This window comes from Phaethon lepturus, unplaced genomic scaffold, assembly GCF_000687285.1.
Source record: "Phaethon lepturus isolate BGI_N335 unplaced genomic scaffold, ASM68728v1 scaffold10473, whole genome shotgun sequence".
Taxonomy (NCBI): Eukaryota; Metazoa; Chordata; class Aves; order Phaethontiformes; family Phaethontidae; genus Phaethon; species Phaethon lepturus.
The window spans coordinates 51,078-71,016 of NW_010531230.1; the positions used below are offsets into that span (position 1 = coordinate 51,078).

At 40.3% G+C, this 19,939-nt stretch overlaps 1 protein-coding gene across 2 annotated transcripts in view; it reads left to right on the plus strand.

Moving 5' to 3' along the window:
- Positions 1-3,492: 3,492 nt before the first annotated feature.
- AFAP1 (actin filament associated protein 1) overlaps positions 3,493-19,939 on the plus strand; it is a 61,622-nt gene continuing 45,175 nt past the window's right edge. For both annotated transcript variants that reach the window (XM_010284472.1, XM_010284473.1), the window contains exons 1-2: positions 3,493-3,624; positions 8,819-8,916. In XM_010284472.1, the coding sequence (XP_010282774.1) occupies positions 3,498-3,624; positions 8,819-8,916 (225 nt within the window). In that variant the 5' untranslated portion in view covers positions 3,493-3,497. The remainder of the gene's footprint in view (positions 3,625-8,818; positions 8,917-19,939) is intronic.

Here is a 19,939-nt window from a genome sequence, read left to right on the forward strand (position 1 = left end):
CATCACCCTCTCATTTTTAGTCTCCATTTCAGAAGTAATGATTGCCTACTGAAAATATGCATTATGTGGATTTTCTATTATTCAGTTCCATTACTTTTTGTGAGCACATCATTACATTTCTAGGAAGGAGAAAAGAAGAATCTTTAATCCAGAAAATAAGCCTAGAATTGACAGCAGGTAAACTTTTTTTTTCCCCATGAGTACATACAAGTTTATTTGTTGTATCTTAGAAAAAAAAGAGTTTTCAGTTCCTTATTTTAAAGACTTTAAATGCACTCCATGACAATATTTCTGTTCTCTGCTTAAGCAGCGAAAGGATTAAAAAAGAAAAATGTGTTTTTAAGATATGTGGAAAGAGAGGAACAGCATTTCCCTTCTTTCTTTTTGGATGTTTGATATCATTGCACATATATGAAGTGAAATTCAGGACTTTCTTTCTTCACACTCTGATGTTTGTGATGCTATTAACTCCCACAAAAGAAAATAGAACCCCAATTTAACCTTGGTAGAAAAATAAGAGAAGCAATATCTGAGTATTTATGTCTAGCATTTTACAACAGCTGCTAACAATTTTATTCTGTTGTCATACTAACATTTCAAACTAGCTATTATGACTGCCTGCTTGAAGTCCATGTCATAGATCTGTAAGCTTACAAAGGCATGAAGAACAAGTCTTCTCACGCTCTGTATTCCTTTGTGATACCCTATTAGATCTTTGCTCTGTATCCCTTTATGTTGCACTCTTAGATATCTGAACCACAATGCTGGACACCAGGCCAGCTATAAATGCAGTTATGGTGCGTGTGTTATGAAGGCAATGGTTTCAAGATTTTTTAAGCATTGCCTCGCTGGTATGAGCTGCATCTCATCATCCGCTATCGTCCTCTGTCCTAACCAAGGCGTTTTTTTTTTAAATCCTCTGCTGGGTGCAGTTAAACTGCTTCCAGTAACTTTGGTGGCTTGGTCATTGCAGGTCAATGGGCTGTGGTCACCAGTGACTGCAATGCAGATTTCCACCAAAGACATGGAGGGGGAGAAGGCCACACGTTTATGTGATGAGGCCTCGGGAGAGATTTGGGCTGATGCCAGCTCCCAGGAGTCTCTCAGGCAGCCTATCTCCTCTTCTCTTGCTTCCCTGTCTCTTTGCCTCATAACTCCTTCTTGTTTTTTTTCATGTCTCATTTTGCAACCTATCTGTTTATATTAGTTTGTAAGTGCCTGAATAAAAGGATCTTATCATTTTTAATAACTGAAAACATGTATGCACACTGCGCACATCAACGGTATCTGCTGCTTTCATCCTTTGCTCTCTTCCTTCCCAGAAGTGAAGGTTCTCGGTAAAGGAACGGGATTACTGTGGCACGGTATCCTTTGGTGAAGAGGAGATGGGAGAGCTCCCTTTCAGCTTATTTACAGTCCCTTGCTTTAAAGAACTCAGAAAACATGCTAATGCAAAGAGATTTTGGTGCAGTAATATATGCAATTGCTGATAGTAATTTATATGGCTGTAGAACTACTTGAAAAATACACATTTCTTTTACTATATACTGATGGGATTTCACAGCGACTGTCTAGTTCTGTTGCAATGATTGCTTTTGAAATGCATGTGAAGTAATAAAAAAGTAAATAATAAAAGATTCATATATTCCATAATTAAAATAAAGGTCATAACAACAATAGAAATACATCTTATATTCAAAGCATACGTAAATGCAAGAGACCTCTGTGCTCTTAATGGAATATACAATTTATTTCTAAAGTGTATCATACAAAAAATAACTGAGAGCTGATTATTTGGGTATTATTTTTTTTAGGTCATATGTCCTCTTTCTTTTTTCCTCCTTGAGTCTTGTGATCACTTAGTGCTTTGCAAATCTGAACCTATGCCTTTTTTTTTGCTTCAGAAAGCTGTATGCATGTATGTTGTTGTTCCATAATGGGAACAACACTGAAAGATGGTTGTTGTGGAATACTACAGATTTCAGATTGACTTCCAGGCAGCTTCTTGCCGGAGTAGCCAGAGCATACTGGCAGGTACAGTCTTCAAATAAATGGGAAGATCTGCATTCGCTGGAGGCGAGAAGGGGCCAACAGCCCCTTGTAGGGCCATAGCTGACATCTGCAGGTTTTCCGGCATGGTGCTGTGTTCAAGAGGCATTTGTCAAGTGATAAAACAAATGCATTTAGGCCAGGGCTTGTCTAAACATCCAGACACGTTCTCAGAAATGGAGAAAAGGACTCCAGGTTCACTTGGGTAAACAAGCATATCAGAAAAGGTTTTAGGAGTAGGGAAGAGCTGGTAAGGGAGTAAGCAGCAAAGAATGTACTTTTTACAGGTCTGAAGAGGCTTAGCAGCGGTCTCTGTTAGGCCTTGAAAAGACTATAAAACCAAATGTGAGTAAGTAGAGAAAAATTTAAGGGAGGCATTTTGGAATGGGGATAGCACTGAGCTTAATCCTAGGTGCAGCCCTGAAATGGGATAGATGTTTTTCCACATCTTTTGATGAGGATGATGTCATCAGATAGATACATCAAGTACGGAAACGTGAACTATTCTATAAAAGATGAAGCTTAAACTAAAAATACAGAGTCTGCTTAAGCGAAAGGACCAGAGAACCTTGGAATTCTGAGAGAACTGAAGCATGAAAATGAGGTTCAGTACCATGGGCTTCTCATAAACCTGCTGAATAGGTATCATACGATTAGGCTGTAACAAACGTGTTTGTATGTATGGTCTGAGCTACTGCAGTTATTAAGACAATACAAGACTTTAGAGATGGTTTGAAAGGAAAAAAAGTAGAAATGTGCTCATAAAGTTTGTTGATAAAAAAATTGAGAAGCATTGGGAATACAGAGAAAGGATATAATTTTTTTGTAGAAACAATTGGAAAACCTTGAGATCTGGAATAGTAGAAATAGGATGAAATATGAAGTGCATCATCAGGAATCTGGGGAGTAATAAGAAATTATGCGGCAGTTTGGGAGCTTGTCTTAGGAAGTTATAAGAAAGCCAAATCACTGTAAGAAAAGGAATACCTGCTCTTTTTTCCACACAGCAAACAGAAGAAATAAGATGAGGGAAAAAGAGACTTTCCCTAAAGATTTATGAAAATACCAATTTGCCTAGAAGCTTTATCAAACTATAATTTTGTTCTGCAGTTAGAAATTGTTTGTTAAAGGGATAGGAAACAGGGTGGCACTGCTAGAAAAGCAGATGGCCACCACTTCTGCACTTACTTTTGTCTAGTGCCAACTTGATGATCTGATATGTGAAAAGAACTGTCTTTTCTACATCAATTTCGAGGTAACTGCTACAAGTTAGTCCTCACTGATGGAGTAGTCTGTTGTTCTGCTGATGAACACAGTCTGTTTCCAGCGGGGAGGACCATACAAGAAATGCTAGAAAATAACTAGGAATGTGAATAAATGATAATGAACTCTTTTTTCTAATGGGACATTTAAGAAAATAAATTATCTTTTTTTTTTTTCTTTCAGCCATGGAAGAGTTAATAGTTGAGCTGCGCCTGTTTCTTGAACTTCTGGACCATGAATATCTAACTTCCACTGTCCGGGAGAAGAAGGCAGTAATAACGAACATTCTCCTGAGGATACAGTCATCAAAAGGTCAGTGTCAGGGCTGGGCTTTCTCGCTTGCAGAATGCACCGAATAAGTCTGTGCTCAGTGAAACAGCTTTAAGGGCTAAAGACAAGCCCTAAATTGAAGCAAAGCAGAAAGACCGGGTGAAGCCAAAGTGTAACTTTCCTGAATGCTTTCCTTCATGTTCAGCAGTAAAATATAGCAAAAGGCATACTGCGTGTATCTTGGTTGCACATGGGTGAATTGAGCCACAAAATTACGTGCTAGATAGAATGTTTTCACTTCTGCTGATATGGTGGTTTACTTCATTTTATTTGTGGCAGCAATATTTATCAGTTTTGATGGAAAAGTGATACTGCATCAGGGAGTGCTGGCCGACGCAGCGTTTTACGGGTGGGGGGGTGCTGCATGCTGCATCTCTGTCAAATGACCAAATCCATCACAAGGCTTGATACTGAGGTGGACTCTGGTTCATGACAGATGCAGGACCCTCAAGCTGGAACTAGGAAATGTCAGCGTGTTTGGTTTGCATTTTGCAATTAGAGTTACATTCACTTTCCCCTTTTCTTCCTATCTCAAAGCATTTTGATTGCACAATTGCTTTTGTCTCCATCAAGATTATGGAACTGAACGCAATAGAAATGATTCCGTGTGTACAGCAACCTTTCCACAGAGCTTGTATGAAGAATATCCTTCACTGTGTTTCCTAACAGTACTCTTCTATTTCCTTACAGCACCTTTCTGTATAAAGAGGCTTCTGGGGCATAAGACCTGGTCTATAACTCTCTCCTACATTTACAGAAATACTGTCAGTGTAAATACTCAGTGTTTAGATTGTTGAAAAATACCAGAGTGTGTTGAAGAAAAATGCCACATTGTGAGCAGCTGCATTTCTCGATATTTGTTTCTTCTCCAGTGCTAAAAGAATATCGTCATCTTTGATGCGGTGTCTCCCTCCTTCAGTAAAGAAACCGTTTTTGCCACAGGATTCAAGTCCAAGGAGATCCACTTGAAAATAGTGATTGTCTTCCTTTCCATTTTGACATTCTTAAAAGACCCATCACTATTTTTACTTTGGTACTGAGAGAAGGAGCCAGGTACCAATTTCACATACTGTGGAAGGAGGCTTCATGCTCCAAAAGCCGATCAAAATCCACCAAACTCCCCAAAACTAAAATCTGTAGGTGGGGATCTGCAATTTGATATGTTTAGAAACAGTATTTTACAGGAGTTCAAAATAACCTCAACAATGCTGATCTGACACTGCATGTTCTTCGTGTAATCTTTTCAACTAGATTTATTAAGAAAAATATTTGACTTCCTCAAGACGTTGGACCGCATTCTGTTGCCAACTTTGCAAGCACGGGGGAGGGTTTTTATGGCCTTTTAATCTGGATTGTGGATGGTGTTTCAGGACACAAACACTACAGTTCTACTAGTAAATTAGACAGTGCTGAGTATGTTTCTGGACCCTGGAACCCGATTATTTATGCTGTTAAGTTACAGAGTGGTCCTTGGCATGGGTTTGGCCTGAGCTGTCTCATCTCTTCCATCAGTTCCTAGGCACGATTTGGGAGTTAGCAGAGATCTGTTCCCAACAGACAGTTGAAAATCATCACCCTCCACCCTGGTTTTGAGGGTTAACCATATGGGTATGAATTTCTCTGTACCAGAGCACCTTCCCAGGCATGTTTAATGTATGACTATAGATGTGTCCGAGGATAAAAATACTCAGGGACCACAGCCGCCTACCTTTTGCACCTACTGATTAGGTTTTAAAACCTATTACAGGATCTATAACAAGATCCATTACATCCTGTTACAGGATCCATCCATTAATGAGATCCATATATTAAGTGGTAGGTCTTGGTTCAGTGCAGTTGTTACTGGAACATTATACCCACTTCTAGCCCCTACATTCAAGGAGGTAACATTTAGACATTTCAAAGAAAAGTGATAAAAGTGATTAAAGGATCCAGAAATATGCCTTCAAATTAGCTGAAATGAGGTATCATAATTAAACTTGATGTAAAAAGGGAATGAGAAGGCGCTCTTAGACTTACACAATAGAAAGCAGTGTGCAATGGCGGCACGTTTGTTTCAAAGTGGAAATAAAGCACGTTTTGAGCATTGAAGGTGTGCACTAATGGAAGAACTAAGTAAGGTCTGCATGCCATTGCTGGCATTTTATCAAGATGGAATATTTTGCTAGAAGATATACTCTAGTTCAAACAAGAATTAATTCAAGGAAATCCCACAGTTCAGTTATGCAAGAGGACATAGGACTATGCTTTATACGTCTATAAGCTCTGGTTTATGGAACTGTAGTTTAAATAGAGTTTAAGCCAGCATGGCCTCTAAAAAAAGCATCCTGTTTCTCTCCCCAGGCTACTCATTCTTGCTCATCATGTATTTTATCTTCCTTTCTGCTAGCACAAGCATTATTTGCTTTTTTTTGCTGGTTTAGTTCTAGCCAGTGTCACTTCCCTGGTCTGGTTCAGCCTGAGGCCACGCACATGCTTACGCTGGCCCAACGGAGAGGTTGGTGCAGGGACAGGAACAAGGCAGGGAAGGAGAGGAGCTGCCTCCTTGGGAGCTCTGCCATCCCATGTTGCCTTCCAAGTGTGTGTGAAACTACCCAGCGAGTCATGTACTTTAATGGAGCTGGACCTGCTGCTTTTTTTATCAGTTGCAACATTCAGTATTCCCATCCCCTTGAAACTCTTCATCTCTTCATTAAAATTAAAAGCAATAAAAGATGCATAAACCCACAGTACTCTGTAACTAAGCTGGACTGTTATTCGGAGTCTGTTTTTCGAAATGTTGTTTTACTCCACCCACATAACTCCACGAGAGCTCTTGGGTCACTGGCACGGTTTAAGAGGCCTGAGGACTATGCTGAGTTCAGGCTCTTTATATGCATTTGCAAAAATCAACTGTGTGAATCCAACAGGATATTTCAATTGCTGGAGCAAACCATTTAAGATCAACGGGGAATGGTAATGAAGGATCTGTGCAACTGGGAACTGGCTGGGTTCTTTATAACATCTGGAAATGGACAATTATGTTTTTCTTTGTAAAGGTGTGGAAATTATTATAATGGGATGTTTGGCTTTTAATACAACACTTTAAACTCAGTAAGTTCTTTCTTGGGGAATTCTTTAGGAATCTCTTCCCTTGTTTTGTTACATCTCCCAAATGCACGCTGTTTTTTCATTTAGTATCTATCAAGCAGAGAAAACTGGGCCAGGCAGATGTATTCTTCAGGTCATAGTTGCCTGGCCTCGACCTGCCCCACATCCAAACCAGTGGTTACTCTGAATAGCTGGCAAAACTATAAACTTCATTTTTCTTCCTGAGCCTTGGCATGCCCAATGAATTTTAGGTCTGAACAAAACACTCGGCATTTCCTTCTGAAACTCAGACTTTGTTCTAAAAAACAAAGACACAAACAGTTTATTTTGGAGTAAGAACTGTTGGTGAATTTAGTTATCTGATATGACTGTCAACATTGCCTGTTTTCCTTAAAGGGACCTGATGCTGTAAACCTATGCGGTGTAATATGGTAGAAGAAAATAAATGTTAGAGCAGGTTCTTGCCTAAACATGCATAGTTTAAAAATGGGGAAAAACTAGTTTTACGGAGTCAATAGAATTCACTTGGAATACTCTTTTTTGAAGTAAATATCCCTTCATATTTGACTTTTAGTTGTTACGGAAAACATGGGAGACTTGGATATGGATAGCGGTCATAATATGGATTCATCCTACATAAAGAGGAACAAGAAAAAGTTATACTGAGAAAAAAAATTGGAATGTTTCCCAAGACTAATCCTACTCTTGATTTGTAGTAAGAAAGAAGAATCTGTGGCCCTTAGAGCCAGTTTATTTTATCAGTGTTGTTTTTCAATCCGTGACTTCACAGCCAGCAGGACAGGGTTATTATGACAAGAAACATTTCATCATTGATTACATTTTTGAGAATTATATGATCTTGACCAAAAGACATCCATTTGACTATGTAAATATATATTTTAAAAACTAAACTAAACACGAGGAGCTAAATTCAGTTTAGGAGTAAGCAGGGTACTATCCCTTGACTGAATTTTTGCCAGAACATTGAGGAGATGCACCCTAATCTCCCTTTTGATATTTAGAAAAATAAACAATATCATGTTCCTATGAAGTGAGTTAAACTGGGATTTAAATTATTGTGCCAAGAACTCAGAACAAGTGGGTCACTCCTCTTTTTCCCTGGGGGGGAAATGCAATAGTGACACAAAGGACTCTCAAAGCAGCTTTTACATTTGGCTCCTTTTCCCTTTTCAAATTCACCTGGAAAACTATGGGATTATTAAAAAAAAAAAAAAAAGAGGAAGAGGGGAATGGGGGAAAAACATGCTCAGTGTGCAGTTCTGCCAGTGGTGAGCTGGTTTGGCAATGTCCCCGCCACCAGCAGCGTTCTCCAGACTGGACTGTTGCAGCGTTCTGCATCTCCCAGGACTTGTGCAGACTCGCACCACGGCTCCGTGATCAGAGGCAGTGGGGCAGCAGGGAGCCCAGGGGACATGGGCACCGAGGGCTTGGCTGAAGAGCTGTCACCGTCGCTGCCAGGAAGAGAGGCAGGCAGGGTCTCTTCTTCTGTCCCCACTCTTTTGGCATGGAAAGTGGTTTCGGACTCATTTCTGCTTGATGGCCTTGCCCATCCAAAATGTGCCATGGGAAAACCTGTTGCTCATCTCTGCTGGTAAAAGGCAGCCAGCCACATACTGCCCACAGGCTGACCGTGTTTTATTTACTGTACGGTGCCATTGCGATGTCCACAAGTGTGGTGTCTTCCCCCCATAAATGTTTTTATCTGTATGGTAGATGCCTGGCAACGTGTTTGACTTATAGCTGTTTAAGTCTTTCAGTTCCAGGTGGATAGGCAGTTCAGAATGATTTCCTGTAAATTTTTTCTGTGTCTGGTATTTGTTGATCCAAATAGCATATATGTCATTATCATATAGAGTAAGTATGTGTTTGTTCTGCTTGATTAAATTCATGAATTCTCAGCATTCTTCCAGTCCTGCCTCGGTAACTGCACTTGGGAGGCAGGTTGTGAGCAGGACTGTGTGCCAGATTTCATTGTGTGACAGTCAGACGTGGTGTCCACATGTGGAAAAAATGTCCCGTTTCACACCCACCAAAGTGTTAAGTGATGTCTGTTACTCTTCCACAGGTTTTGAAATAAAAGAACATGTACAGAAGCAAGAAGTTGCCAACAATTTGCCTGCACCTCCTCAAATGCCTCTGCCAGAAATACCTCAGCAGTGGCTGGTGAGTGTTAATTTAAATATATAAATATATATAATAAAGATTATATTTATGACAAGCACTAACAGAAATGTTTACAAGGGGAAGGAGACTGCAGATCCAGGGAAATGATTATTCCTCTCAAATCCTCTATTCTTCATGGAATTGGGTTCAACTTGCAGAAGAGAAGGCAAAAAATTCCCTGTAGTGATATAAGCCTGGGAACAGGTCACCTGCAAAGGCTGTGGAATCACAATCTTTGGTGATATTCAAAATTCAAGTGGCAAAAGCCTGAGCAATTTAATCTTAACTTCAAAGGTTGTCCTGCCTTGTGTTGGAGGTTGGCCTGGCCAAGCCCACAGGTCCCATCCGGTTTCTTAGGAGTTTAAGGATCAGCTTTCCCTGGAGCAAGTCTTATTAGAAGACTCCCTCTTGATAGCTAAAAAATGAAAGTAAGAAGAGTTTTAAAATGGAGGAAAAATACTTCCTGTTTTTATAAAGTCTTTAGTACCCTTCTGTGCTCAGTCTCTGGGTAGGAAATTCCCTGCAGAACAACTAGAAGTGTGTGTTCTCAGAGATGTTTATAGCAAAGATACTGTTTGAGATCTGTAATTCAGTTCCTCCAGTTGGCAGCAGCTGTCTTGTTACAGAATAAACTGTAAACAAGTTTTAATTCTCCTCTGTTACTGACTTTCCAGTAGATTTGAAGACAACATTTTCAACATCGATTTTAGAGAAGCGTAAGCAAATCGTGGTTTAGCCTGTTGAAAGGTGAACACAGTCTTAGCCCTAATACTGATAAATTATTCATCTTTTTATTCATTTGTGAAAAATTCTGTGCGTGGTGACAAGGACAATCCTGAAGACCCACGTTCTTTGGCTGAAGCAGGAAATACACATGCAGCTTATGGGCGCAGAACAACGGGATGACTAATGTTCTGCTTCCTTGTAATGTCTTTCTCTGTTACTGCATTTATGCCCAGTTCTAAAAGATATGTAAGCCAGTAGCATCTTATGAACATAAGAACTAATTTATCAGGTCAAACTCTTGGCCAGTCTTTCATAACAACCTTTATTTGATGGTGAATAATGCTGTGTACTGCAGAACAAAGTAAAAAAACTCAACAAACATGTATTATGTAGAATACCTTAATCATAGTTTTTCCCTAAGTGCTGCCAGCTTTTGATTTGTGACCGGAACAAGATTATTGTTGGATTTTTTTAAATTTTAATTCTACCTAATGTAGTGAGATATGCTTGAATCATTATAGGAAGGGAATGTTTATGCTGGAAACATTTTGTATCCAGAGTTGGTATGTATACTGTAGCAAAATTCAACTAAAAGGGATGCTATAAAATAATTATGAAAGATTTGAATGGACGCAAAAGTGATCTTATTAATATGCAGTGAAACCTGGAGGATCCATTTCGTGGTTAACAGTGCCTGAAAATTATTATTTTTCTTTAATTCAAGATGCATATAGCATAAATTACAAGGGAAGGGGTTGATGAGAGGCAGGAAAATTATGCAAAATGCACATGCCTTTGAAATGTAGACTTCAGGTGCTAGCTTCATAAACTGAAGCCAATTGAGATCCTCGTTCTTTCATATTTATGTAGGTTCAGTTTAACAAATTGGCTCTGAAGATTCAAGTTGTTTTTCTAAAGACAACTGACCTACTTTTCCTTTCTCCTATACTAATGTGTAAATTCCCTTAAAGTTGGTGCAGCTGCAGTGAGTGAAACGGTGTGAAGTATGAATTAGGTCCAGGAGGTCAACGCTGTTTTCTGCAGTAGTTCAGTTTGGATTTTGGAGTAACAAAAATATTTCCCTGAGATACAATGGGAATTACCATGCAAGTTGATTGTGAAGGGAGCTGATTTTTGCCAGTTTTTCTGCAGTTTTGTTGCTGCTGTCAGACAGGGGTGGTTCAAGCCTCCCTTTCTGGTGTCGGTGCCACTTTGAGATCAGCCAGGAGATGTCCCAGGCCTCTCGTTGTCTTGCATTATCCAAACCCAGGTTACAAGTGGCACTACTTTAAGACGGTAGCACATCGTAGTTTATGAAAAAGATGACAGACTGCTGTCATCCTGCAGAAGACCGGGTGAAGTCAGAAAGGAAGGACAAAACCATCAGCTTATTGACCGTTGAACACCAGGGCAAGCTCAAACCAGGCTAACTGTTCAAAAACTTCTCTTGAAGTCATGCTGAAGTAGTGGAATTGATCATTTTGCTGTTTTCTGGAAACCTTCCTCTACTAGATGCCTCTTTGTTAGCCTCTCATCATTATTAGATATGATCAGAGACTGTCACATTATATTTGTTTTTACCCCAGGCTGGACATCAGTGACAGCAGCTAAGATCTAATTTTCCTTTCCATTAATGCTCCTGCATGGTCATTTTCAAACCACCCTTAATCAATGGACTCCTAAATATTTATAGCTGATGATGCCAGTCTCTATAGTAACTGTACATAATTACATTGCCCAGTGACACAAATGCTGAGCTACCTCTCCTAGCCACTTTTCAATGACTGTGCTTTCATAGTTGAGTAGAAGAAATCCCATAGGCCCACGAGAGGCTAGGAAATTCTGCTCCAGATTGCCCTTCTTCACATGGCAAGTTGGAAGTCATGTTGTATGGCACCTTTCTGTCAGCCATTCAGGACAGAAACTTTTTCCACTTCCTGAATAACATCTAGTGGTGGTCTCAGCCTCTAGTGGAAACACAATGTGCTGGTGGAACATAGGAATTTACTGGAAGTGGGAATCAATAACTTTAAATAAACTATGCACTGTTTTAAAACCTATGTTTTTAGCACATCAGTTATTGAGCGTGATGTCAATTGAAGTTTCATTTACACCACTGTTTCTTTTTATGGCACTCAAGTGATCCTGCATTCAGAAACGTTTAGTCTGAATTGATGTTTAAGCTTTGACTTACGTAAAGATGTGTGGGTGGGAAGGAATTCAATACTCCTTAAAGTAGTGCCAGGAGCCAGAATTATGTGTGGGCAGGTGCTGTGCAAGGTTTCCTTTGTAAATCTGTAAATAGACCTGCATATTTGCTCGGGCCAAATCTTGTATCAGTTTTGCTATTCATCAGCCCATGAACAAAGAGTATAAAATTCATTTTATATACAGACATGCTGTTAATAGTTTAAATGAAGTCTCCAGTTATTCAGACACATGAAAGCCCAGAGAGTTTTCCTGGACTCAGTGGGCTTTGGACCAGGTCTTAAAATCAAGGGACAAAGTTGGACCTTGCATATACTTGAATGAAGCTAATCGCTAATCACACCATCTCTTAGTAATTTCTTTTTCTGTATACATTCCCTTGTCTACGTCTGGTCTAGCAAACTTTCTGTCCGGCTTAGAAAGCACAAATCCTCTCTTGCTTTAGCCTGTGCATACAGCTCCTTCAGATGGCCAGCGAAGTAAAAGCTGCAGATAAAGGATGTGAGCTTCAGGGCAGCTGCGAGTCCTCGGGCAGAGCCGAGGTGTGAGAACGTGTGCTTGCTAGCAGGGACACAGTGCCAGCAGCAGGGAAGCTTTGCCTGGGTCAGCAGCAGAGGAGATTGCCATGTTTGAAACAGAGTCGTATTTGTTCTCCCCTCTTGAACGTGCTTGCTGCGAGGGCTTGTGTCTTTTAGCCTGTTTCCTCCATCTCTGCATCAGCAGCTATTTCTATGGTATTTCCCCGTGCTTGACAGGCAAGAAGCAGTGCTGGGTGGTGGGTTTGGAGGAATAACAGAGGCAGTGCTCTGTGTGTAGCTCACAGTGCTTCTGGTGGTTTAACACCTGGGATCCCATCATTGCATTATCCCCAAGTTGCCTTGAAGTGTATTTTCCACTGAGGCAATAGAATAAGATCCAGTGTGTCCTGCTGCTCAGATGTGCTTGAGGATTACTGGCATAAATTATCCACAGCATGACAGTGACAGAATACTTCTAGCCTCCAAGCACTTGGTTGTCATACTACATCCGACAGTTGGTGATTTCAGTGCACTGTGCAGTCCAACAAGATCACATACAAACAGCACTGCTATTTTGCATGATTTTCACAGTTAAATTGAGTGTATGTTTTATTTTTCTTGGAATATTGACAATGTAATAATTATTTAACCACAACAAGTGTCCAGCAAGATGCCAGAACCCCTGTAGGTATAAATCAAAAGGATAGGTCATCTTCCTCCAACCCTTTCCTGCAATGTACACAGTCACCCTGTAGGAGTAGGTTTCCTATTGTGGAGAAGCAATTTGACAGCCTGCCTTTATCTGGCTGCCTGTCAGGTATACTCTCAGATATTTATTAAAAAATGCTGAAAGGAGACAATGTCCTTGGAGAAGAAAAAAATCACCCTGGAATCAAAAGGATTTTTGAGGTGATACATCACCAATTACATTCATTATTCTTTGAACAACAACCAAAAAAGTGCCAGTCTTAAAGCTGCTTCTAAAATGTGCCATAACAAAAGCAAGGGGCTCATGTGCCAGGTGGGTACTTACGAATCTTTATTTCATCTTGCTTTTTCTTCTAACACTGAAAATCAGTTGTTATTCTCTCTTCTTCTTCAAAGATAATCTTAAGATAGTATTAGCCTTGAAGTTTTTCTCCTTGCAGAAATTTTTTAATAACCACAAAAATAAATTCAACAAAAATTCAAAATTTCAACTGAACTAACATTCAGTTGTCTTATTCAGAGCTGGCTAATAGCTTCAGTTTGAACAAATCTCAACAAGTTCTTCCATAATGAAGGAACAACTAAAGGGACCTTTTTGATTATTCAGTGCAGTCACTCTTACTACTGCAGGCAATTATAAATTATTAACCCTTTCAGAAACATACAAAAAAATCTGTTTACCAGCCCTTAGGTTTCTTTAACCCACCCTTTCAATTTCAAAGGCTGTTCCACCATCCCGGTGTTCACTGTCAGCCTTTGTCCTTGTGTTTAAGTAGCTTTTTTCCCTTACCTTGGTTCCTGCTTCAAATATCCTTTGAAATCAGGATCATATTCCCTCTCAGGTTTCATTTCACTCCATTGCGTATGAGAAAGGCTTTATCAGTTGCATTTTGAGCTGTAGTTTAGTTCCGTTGAACTAGTTCCCATATCAGTATTTCTCCTATGCACCTGCTGTAGGTTCATGTTCTAGTTTGATCACAAGTGACCAGAACAGCAGATTCTTCTGGACATGATTCAGTTGTGGAATACTTTCAGTCATCATACATGACTGCATAAGGATTAAGGATGAAGAAGTGTTTTCAGCCACTTGTCTGTCGATCGTGTCTTTCAGGACACTGTAGTTGTCATTCCCATTTCCCCTGGCTGGGCTTGGTGCCTTATTGTTGACAATTTATTTCACATTTGCAAGTGGTATCACAGAAAAGTTTTAGTTAAAGTAACTTCCTTCTCAGTTCACTTACAACATACCTTTATAACAATGCACCATATTTCAAAGCTTTCTTCGTGTCTAAGCTACCAGAATGAGCTGTTCCCAACTACATTTAACTGGAATTCACATTTAAACTGGATGAGCTCGGGTCAGGATTAGCGTAGGGTTGAACAGCTTCGCTGTGAAGCTGTGTGCCCGTTTTGCCGTCTTTACTAGGTGCTGATGAACTTTGACCTCCATAGAAGGTCACTTTCTAAACGTGCTCATTAGCGTGTTACGCACAAACACGTGGGGAATGAATTAGGCCAGTAAGTACCGAAGTCTCCTCTTGTTTTTGTTTGATGCTCAAGCCCTCAGAGAGTATTGTTCTGGTGGAAATGGTGTTGCCCACACTTTTCTCACCATACTGCCTATTGTCTGCACTGTCATGTCGTGTATCTGGATGAGCTCATTAACTTCTGGAAGAGGAAGGTGATTTTGTCTTTGCTGGGGAATACAGACACCTCTCTTTGAGCACAGTTACAATAACCACCTCTGACTGAGGGCCCAATGCTGCTTAAAATCCAGATTCGTCTTTCCCATGTAATATGCATGAAAGTGTTCCCTGGCATTAATTAAAGCCCATTTCTCTTCTTGGTACACCCAGACCCTTTGCTTGATATGAGTCAACTCTATCGTTTTGCCTGAGTGATGCTTCCAGCGGGCTGTGTAATAATCTTTTATTATGATATCTCAGTGATACAGAAATACCGTGGCTTTGTTTCCGGCTCATTCTTTTTACTTTGGAATTATCTTCTTAGATCTTCTGTTACTTCCATGGAGTCTGGAGTTTATTTCCACTCCTGTCTTCCATAGAGTTTGGGTGTAACTCCTTCCAGCTATCTGTCCTTTCAGTGGTGCATTCTGTGCTCCAGTCTTTTCAGTTTTATTTAATATCTCAAATGTTAATTAAATACAATGGCAAGAACTGAGGCTTAAGCTTATGCCTTGGTTCTGCTGCAGGCTGACATTGCCATCAGAGAGATGGAAGAACCAGCTGGGCTCTCTGCTCAGTCAGCACACTGTGCTGGTTTCTTACTGTTCCCGTTTGATCCTCTGCATTGCCATCTTTACCTTCCTGTTGCTTAGGTAAGGGGGTTACTGGGTTATCTAAGCAGAACACAGGTGTGCTGTATTTTGTGAAATGGTAACTCAGTTCCTGGTGAGGTTCCTGTGTAAATGTTTTCCAGGCAATCTTCAGATCAAACTGTGGAGCCATAGTATGCCCTGATTCATTCTTTAAATGCAAGCAAGTCTGTTCAGATCCCTTTCCCATCGTCAGGCTGTGCTTTCTGAGGCTGCAATCTGTTTGTAGTCACTATCTTAGTCACATACTAAGCACTTTTCCAGAAATACCTTTAATTAGGCATTCATCCCTGAGTCAGCAGACACACTCTTAGGCTGTGTCAGATGTACTTACCTCCACGCCCAGGAGGACAGCATGCAAAGCATGTACCTTCTTTTGTTTTTAGTCTTAAACCTGCTCAAGTCACTGTTCGGGATCAACTTAAGGAACAGCTTCGCTTGTCCATATACTCATCCTCCACCTGGTAGTCACTTCCACTAGCGCATCCTCCTTGCCCTCATCTGTTCAGCACTGCAGTAGGAGCTGGTGGGTTACCAGTTCAGCTCTTTGTAGGATTGCTGGGGGGTGCTGGGCCTCCCATCATGTCTGACTCCAGCTGTTGCTTTCTTGGGCAATTCCCTTTGTTTTTTTCCTGGTAGCACTGGTGCCCCAGAGGCATGTGCTGTAATTGCTTGGGTGCACTCAGCAGTGGTTGGGTGGGACTATCCCAACAGCCTGTCATGCAGCCATGTCACCCACCTTGTGGTGGGACTGACAGGACTACTGTGTTCCACAAAGCTGAGTTTGGTGTCTGGTGGCCTGGTTTGTCAGATGTGCTCAGGAGGTGAAAAGAGAAATTGTTAGATTTCTTTCACGTTATTTGGCCCCCCATTTTGTAGAGTCCAGCTGACAAGCTGAGATGTTAATAAAGTTTGAATACGGAGCTGAGATCAAATGAAGAATTCTTTGCAGGTTCTGCTTGTGTACAGCCAGGCTAGTATTTCACTCTTGCACAGCTCAATATGGTCTTAACGTCACATATAGTCAGCGCTTTTGTCCTGAATAAGTCCAAGGTCCATCCAGGTCCTCAACAGCTGGCAATAAATGGTGATTTCTTTCTAGTGCCTTAGCAATGCTGAGTTTATCTACAGGCTTTCATACCAAGCACTTGGCAAGTACTGGTGCCCAGTTTCCAGCCTTTACAGTGGTATGAAGGAGCCTGCTTGAAATGTGCTGTCAGTAATTTTTCCAGTTGTACTGGTATTCAGTTTGTTGATTTATTCTGCTTTCTGGACATCAATTTTTTTACATGTGAGGAAAGGGATCGTAAATGTGTTCCCTCTCCCAGGCTGAGGATGCCATGGGGTTGTACAGGGGTCAGGTCTAAGCTTGCTCCAAAGCAAATGGCATGTACATGTGTCAAGTTTTCTTCTTGACAGCCCACATTTGCCTGCTGGCTTCTGAATAGCTTTATTATGCATCACCAGTGTGTGACCACTTTTCCAGTCTCAGGTTGCTGCTTTTCAGTGTTGGGTTATGTAGCAGCTGGCTCCACAGCCTGGCTGGATCCGAATTGGTGGTTGATCTAATAGCACACGCACGAGCATGGCCCTTGAATTTCTGGCAGTCTTTGCCTGCAGCACGGGTGTACTGGCAGTCTTTGCCTCTGTTAAAGTCACTGCTTTCCACTGGAAACCTCCACATCCTAAATCATTGTGTAAAGGGAGGTGTTTCTTTCTATTTCCTACATAGTATAAGTCTTTGTTGGGTGTAAAGTGCTTTTATACCCTCAGGTCCCTAGACGATGACATTTATTTTCCTCTCTGTTTCATGCTGCTTTCCACAGCTTTCATATCATCAGCAGATATCAGCTAGACTATCTCTGAAAAAAAGTTCCTACCTGTCTTGGTAGGTACCCTTGGACAGAATGGGGAAATAAAAGTATTTTATCTCCTAAGATAAAGAAAGACAGACTTTATTTGTGGTCGGTGGAACTCAGAGGAGCAGGTGAAGGGGAAGACCATAGTATGCTGTAAAATTAATGTTCCACTAAGACTATTTCATAGTGTCTAGTAGAATAACGAGTTTTACTATCCAGGCAAATATTCCTTATTATTTGGAGATATGTATTTCTTTCTCTCAACAATCCCTCCTGTAAACTGGATTTGGGCATCCCATGCACAATCCAGTCTTTAACGTCTTCGGAGATCTCAACTCCGTAGTGTAATTATCACCCCACCTGCTTCTTGGTTTCAGATAAAGCATCTCTCATTTGGTTTCAGACCCAGCACCTCACAAACACCTTTATCACTATTGTTTCAGTATTACTGACATTATTCTGGGCAACAATATCTTACTCATATTTGTTCCTTTTCCTCCAGTGAGATAAAAATAATGCTATTTTTTTTCTAACTCAGTTCTTACTCCTGTGATTGAGCAAGGTTATTTCTCTTGAAAGGCAGCATTCTCCAGTTTTCTTCCCTGTGGCCTGTTGTAAAAAAAAAAAAAAGAAGTAGAAATTCATGCTAATGCCTTTTTTGCAGGTTGCCAGGTCTTTCCTCTTGATACCACTCAAACTACACATGTTCTAGGGGTTTTGAGATTTAATCCTTTTATAGAATATGTAAATAGTTTTGTGGGGTTTATGGCCTTTTTATTTTTCAGGTAAACTAATGAGAAGTTATCGAATTAAGAATTACTTCAGTTCGTAATTCATAACTTCATCAAAATTCTTTCACTAAAAATTGCCAAGTTGAAAGAATTAAACATTATAGCTAGCCATAGTAAAAAAATTAAAGCACTGTAAATATTAGTAAGTAATATCAGAATGCTCAGATGTAATTTTTACATTTCTTGATGCTCGAACACTCGCATATTCCGTAGCTCCCAAAAGATACAGCTGTTTATGGTACAGATTTGAGTGAGGTATTTTTATTTTGTGTTTAATCAGTTGGATTTTCTTTCAATATTAAAGCAGCCTTGCTTTAATTGGAAAGTATTTAATGTTGGATGTTTGTTTCTCCTAATTATTTTTTTAAAATCTTTTTTATAATTGTTTTCAACTTTGTTATGGCAAGCACTGCAAAATGCATTTCGGAAAGGAGGGCCTGGTTAATTCAGCAATGGATTCCATCTGTGTTGACGTTGGCTGCACAGCCCAGCCCGCCCCAGCTGCATGAAGTAACTGGTGCTCCAGCAGGGTCGAATTCAGACAAGCACCATTTGTGTTTCATTTCCTTTTTTCTTTCTTTCTGAATAACATTTTGTCTAAAAACAAGGGGGGTTTTTTGCCCTGGTCTTTATTGGAACCTCTTATTTGTTTCTGGATAAAAGATAGCTTTGAAACCTTGGTGCTGTGTCAAGTCAAAATTGGAATGAGTCTCAGGATGGGTATTTCCTGGGTGAATTAGGTTTAATAATGATAGGAATTTCATATATCGTATGTACACCTGATGGAGAAAATCGTTTAAGGCTAGACCAAGATAGTAATATATCTGTCTTATGAAAGGGGTGGTATGAATCTACACTGCCCCAGGAACAAACCTGCGTAAAGGGAGAAAATACAAACCCTTTGGAGGCAGTTCCCCTATTGTGTCTAGCAGTTCAGGGCACACAGAGCTGATGTGTGTAGATGTGTAGGAAAAAATTCATAAAGTTCTGTCAATTTTCCAATATTAATGAACATACAATATTTTTTCATGTCCCTTACGCCTGTTGTGCAGCAGCAGCTAACCTTGAAAGACTCATCTATTTTGTGATTATGTGCAGATTTGTAATTTCTTGTTGGCTGGGGTTTTTTTCAGAATCACAGGGAAACTATGCTAAAAGTAATTTTTTTTCATTATTTTGCTTCTTTGACAGATAATTTCTCTAGCAAAACTGGTCTGTGAGGAAAACTCATTTGGTTCACATTGTAGATAACAGTAATTGCCATCTCTTATCTGTAATTGTGTGTAACATATGAAGTTGGCTATATCATGTGAGATAGAAGTAATATTAGTGTAAATCTCAATCTGACCAAGAATTTCTGTGTTCAGTTGCAAATCGGTTCATTGTTCATGAGGAAGTTTCTGATTTTACTCGGTGCACAAAGGGAAGTCAGTGCTGGATGAGCTGAAGGACAGGTTTATTCCCTAGCTCCTTGCCTTCCTGCACATCTGGAATACAAAAGCACTTACCTGCAAGGTGGGAAAACCTACTCGATATGAATTTAACTAAAGAGCACACCAAAGATGGGGCTCGCCTTGGTGGTGTTAAGAATTAGGTGTCCGGCATAGGTGTGTAATGGGTAATGAGATTTGGAGATATCGAACTCTGAAATCTGCAAAGATGAATCCGGCTCTGAAAGTGCCCATAGGAGTAATATCATTACAGCTAATGCCACGTGTTAGTAAAACTCAGCTTCCTCCCGAGTAACTTTAGGTCTATAGCAAAAGAGGAGTCTAGTCACTGTGGCTTCATCTATATTATGCGGAAGAAGACTCTCTGCCTCTACGAGACTGTTCAGCCCATTGGATTGCGCTCCATAAGTGTCTGTATCCGACTACG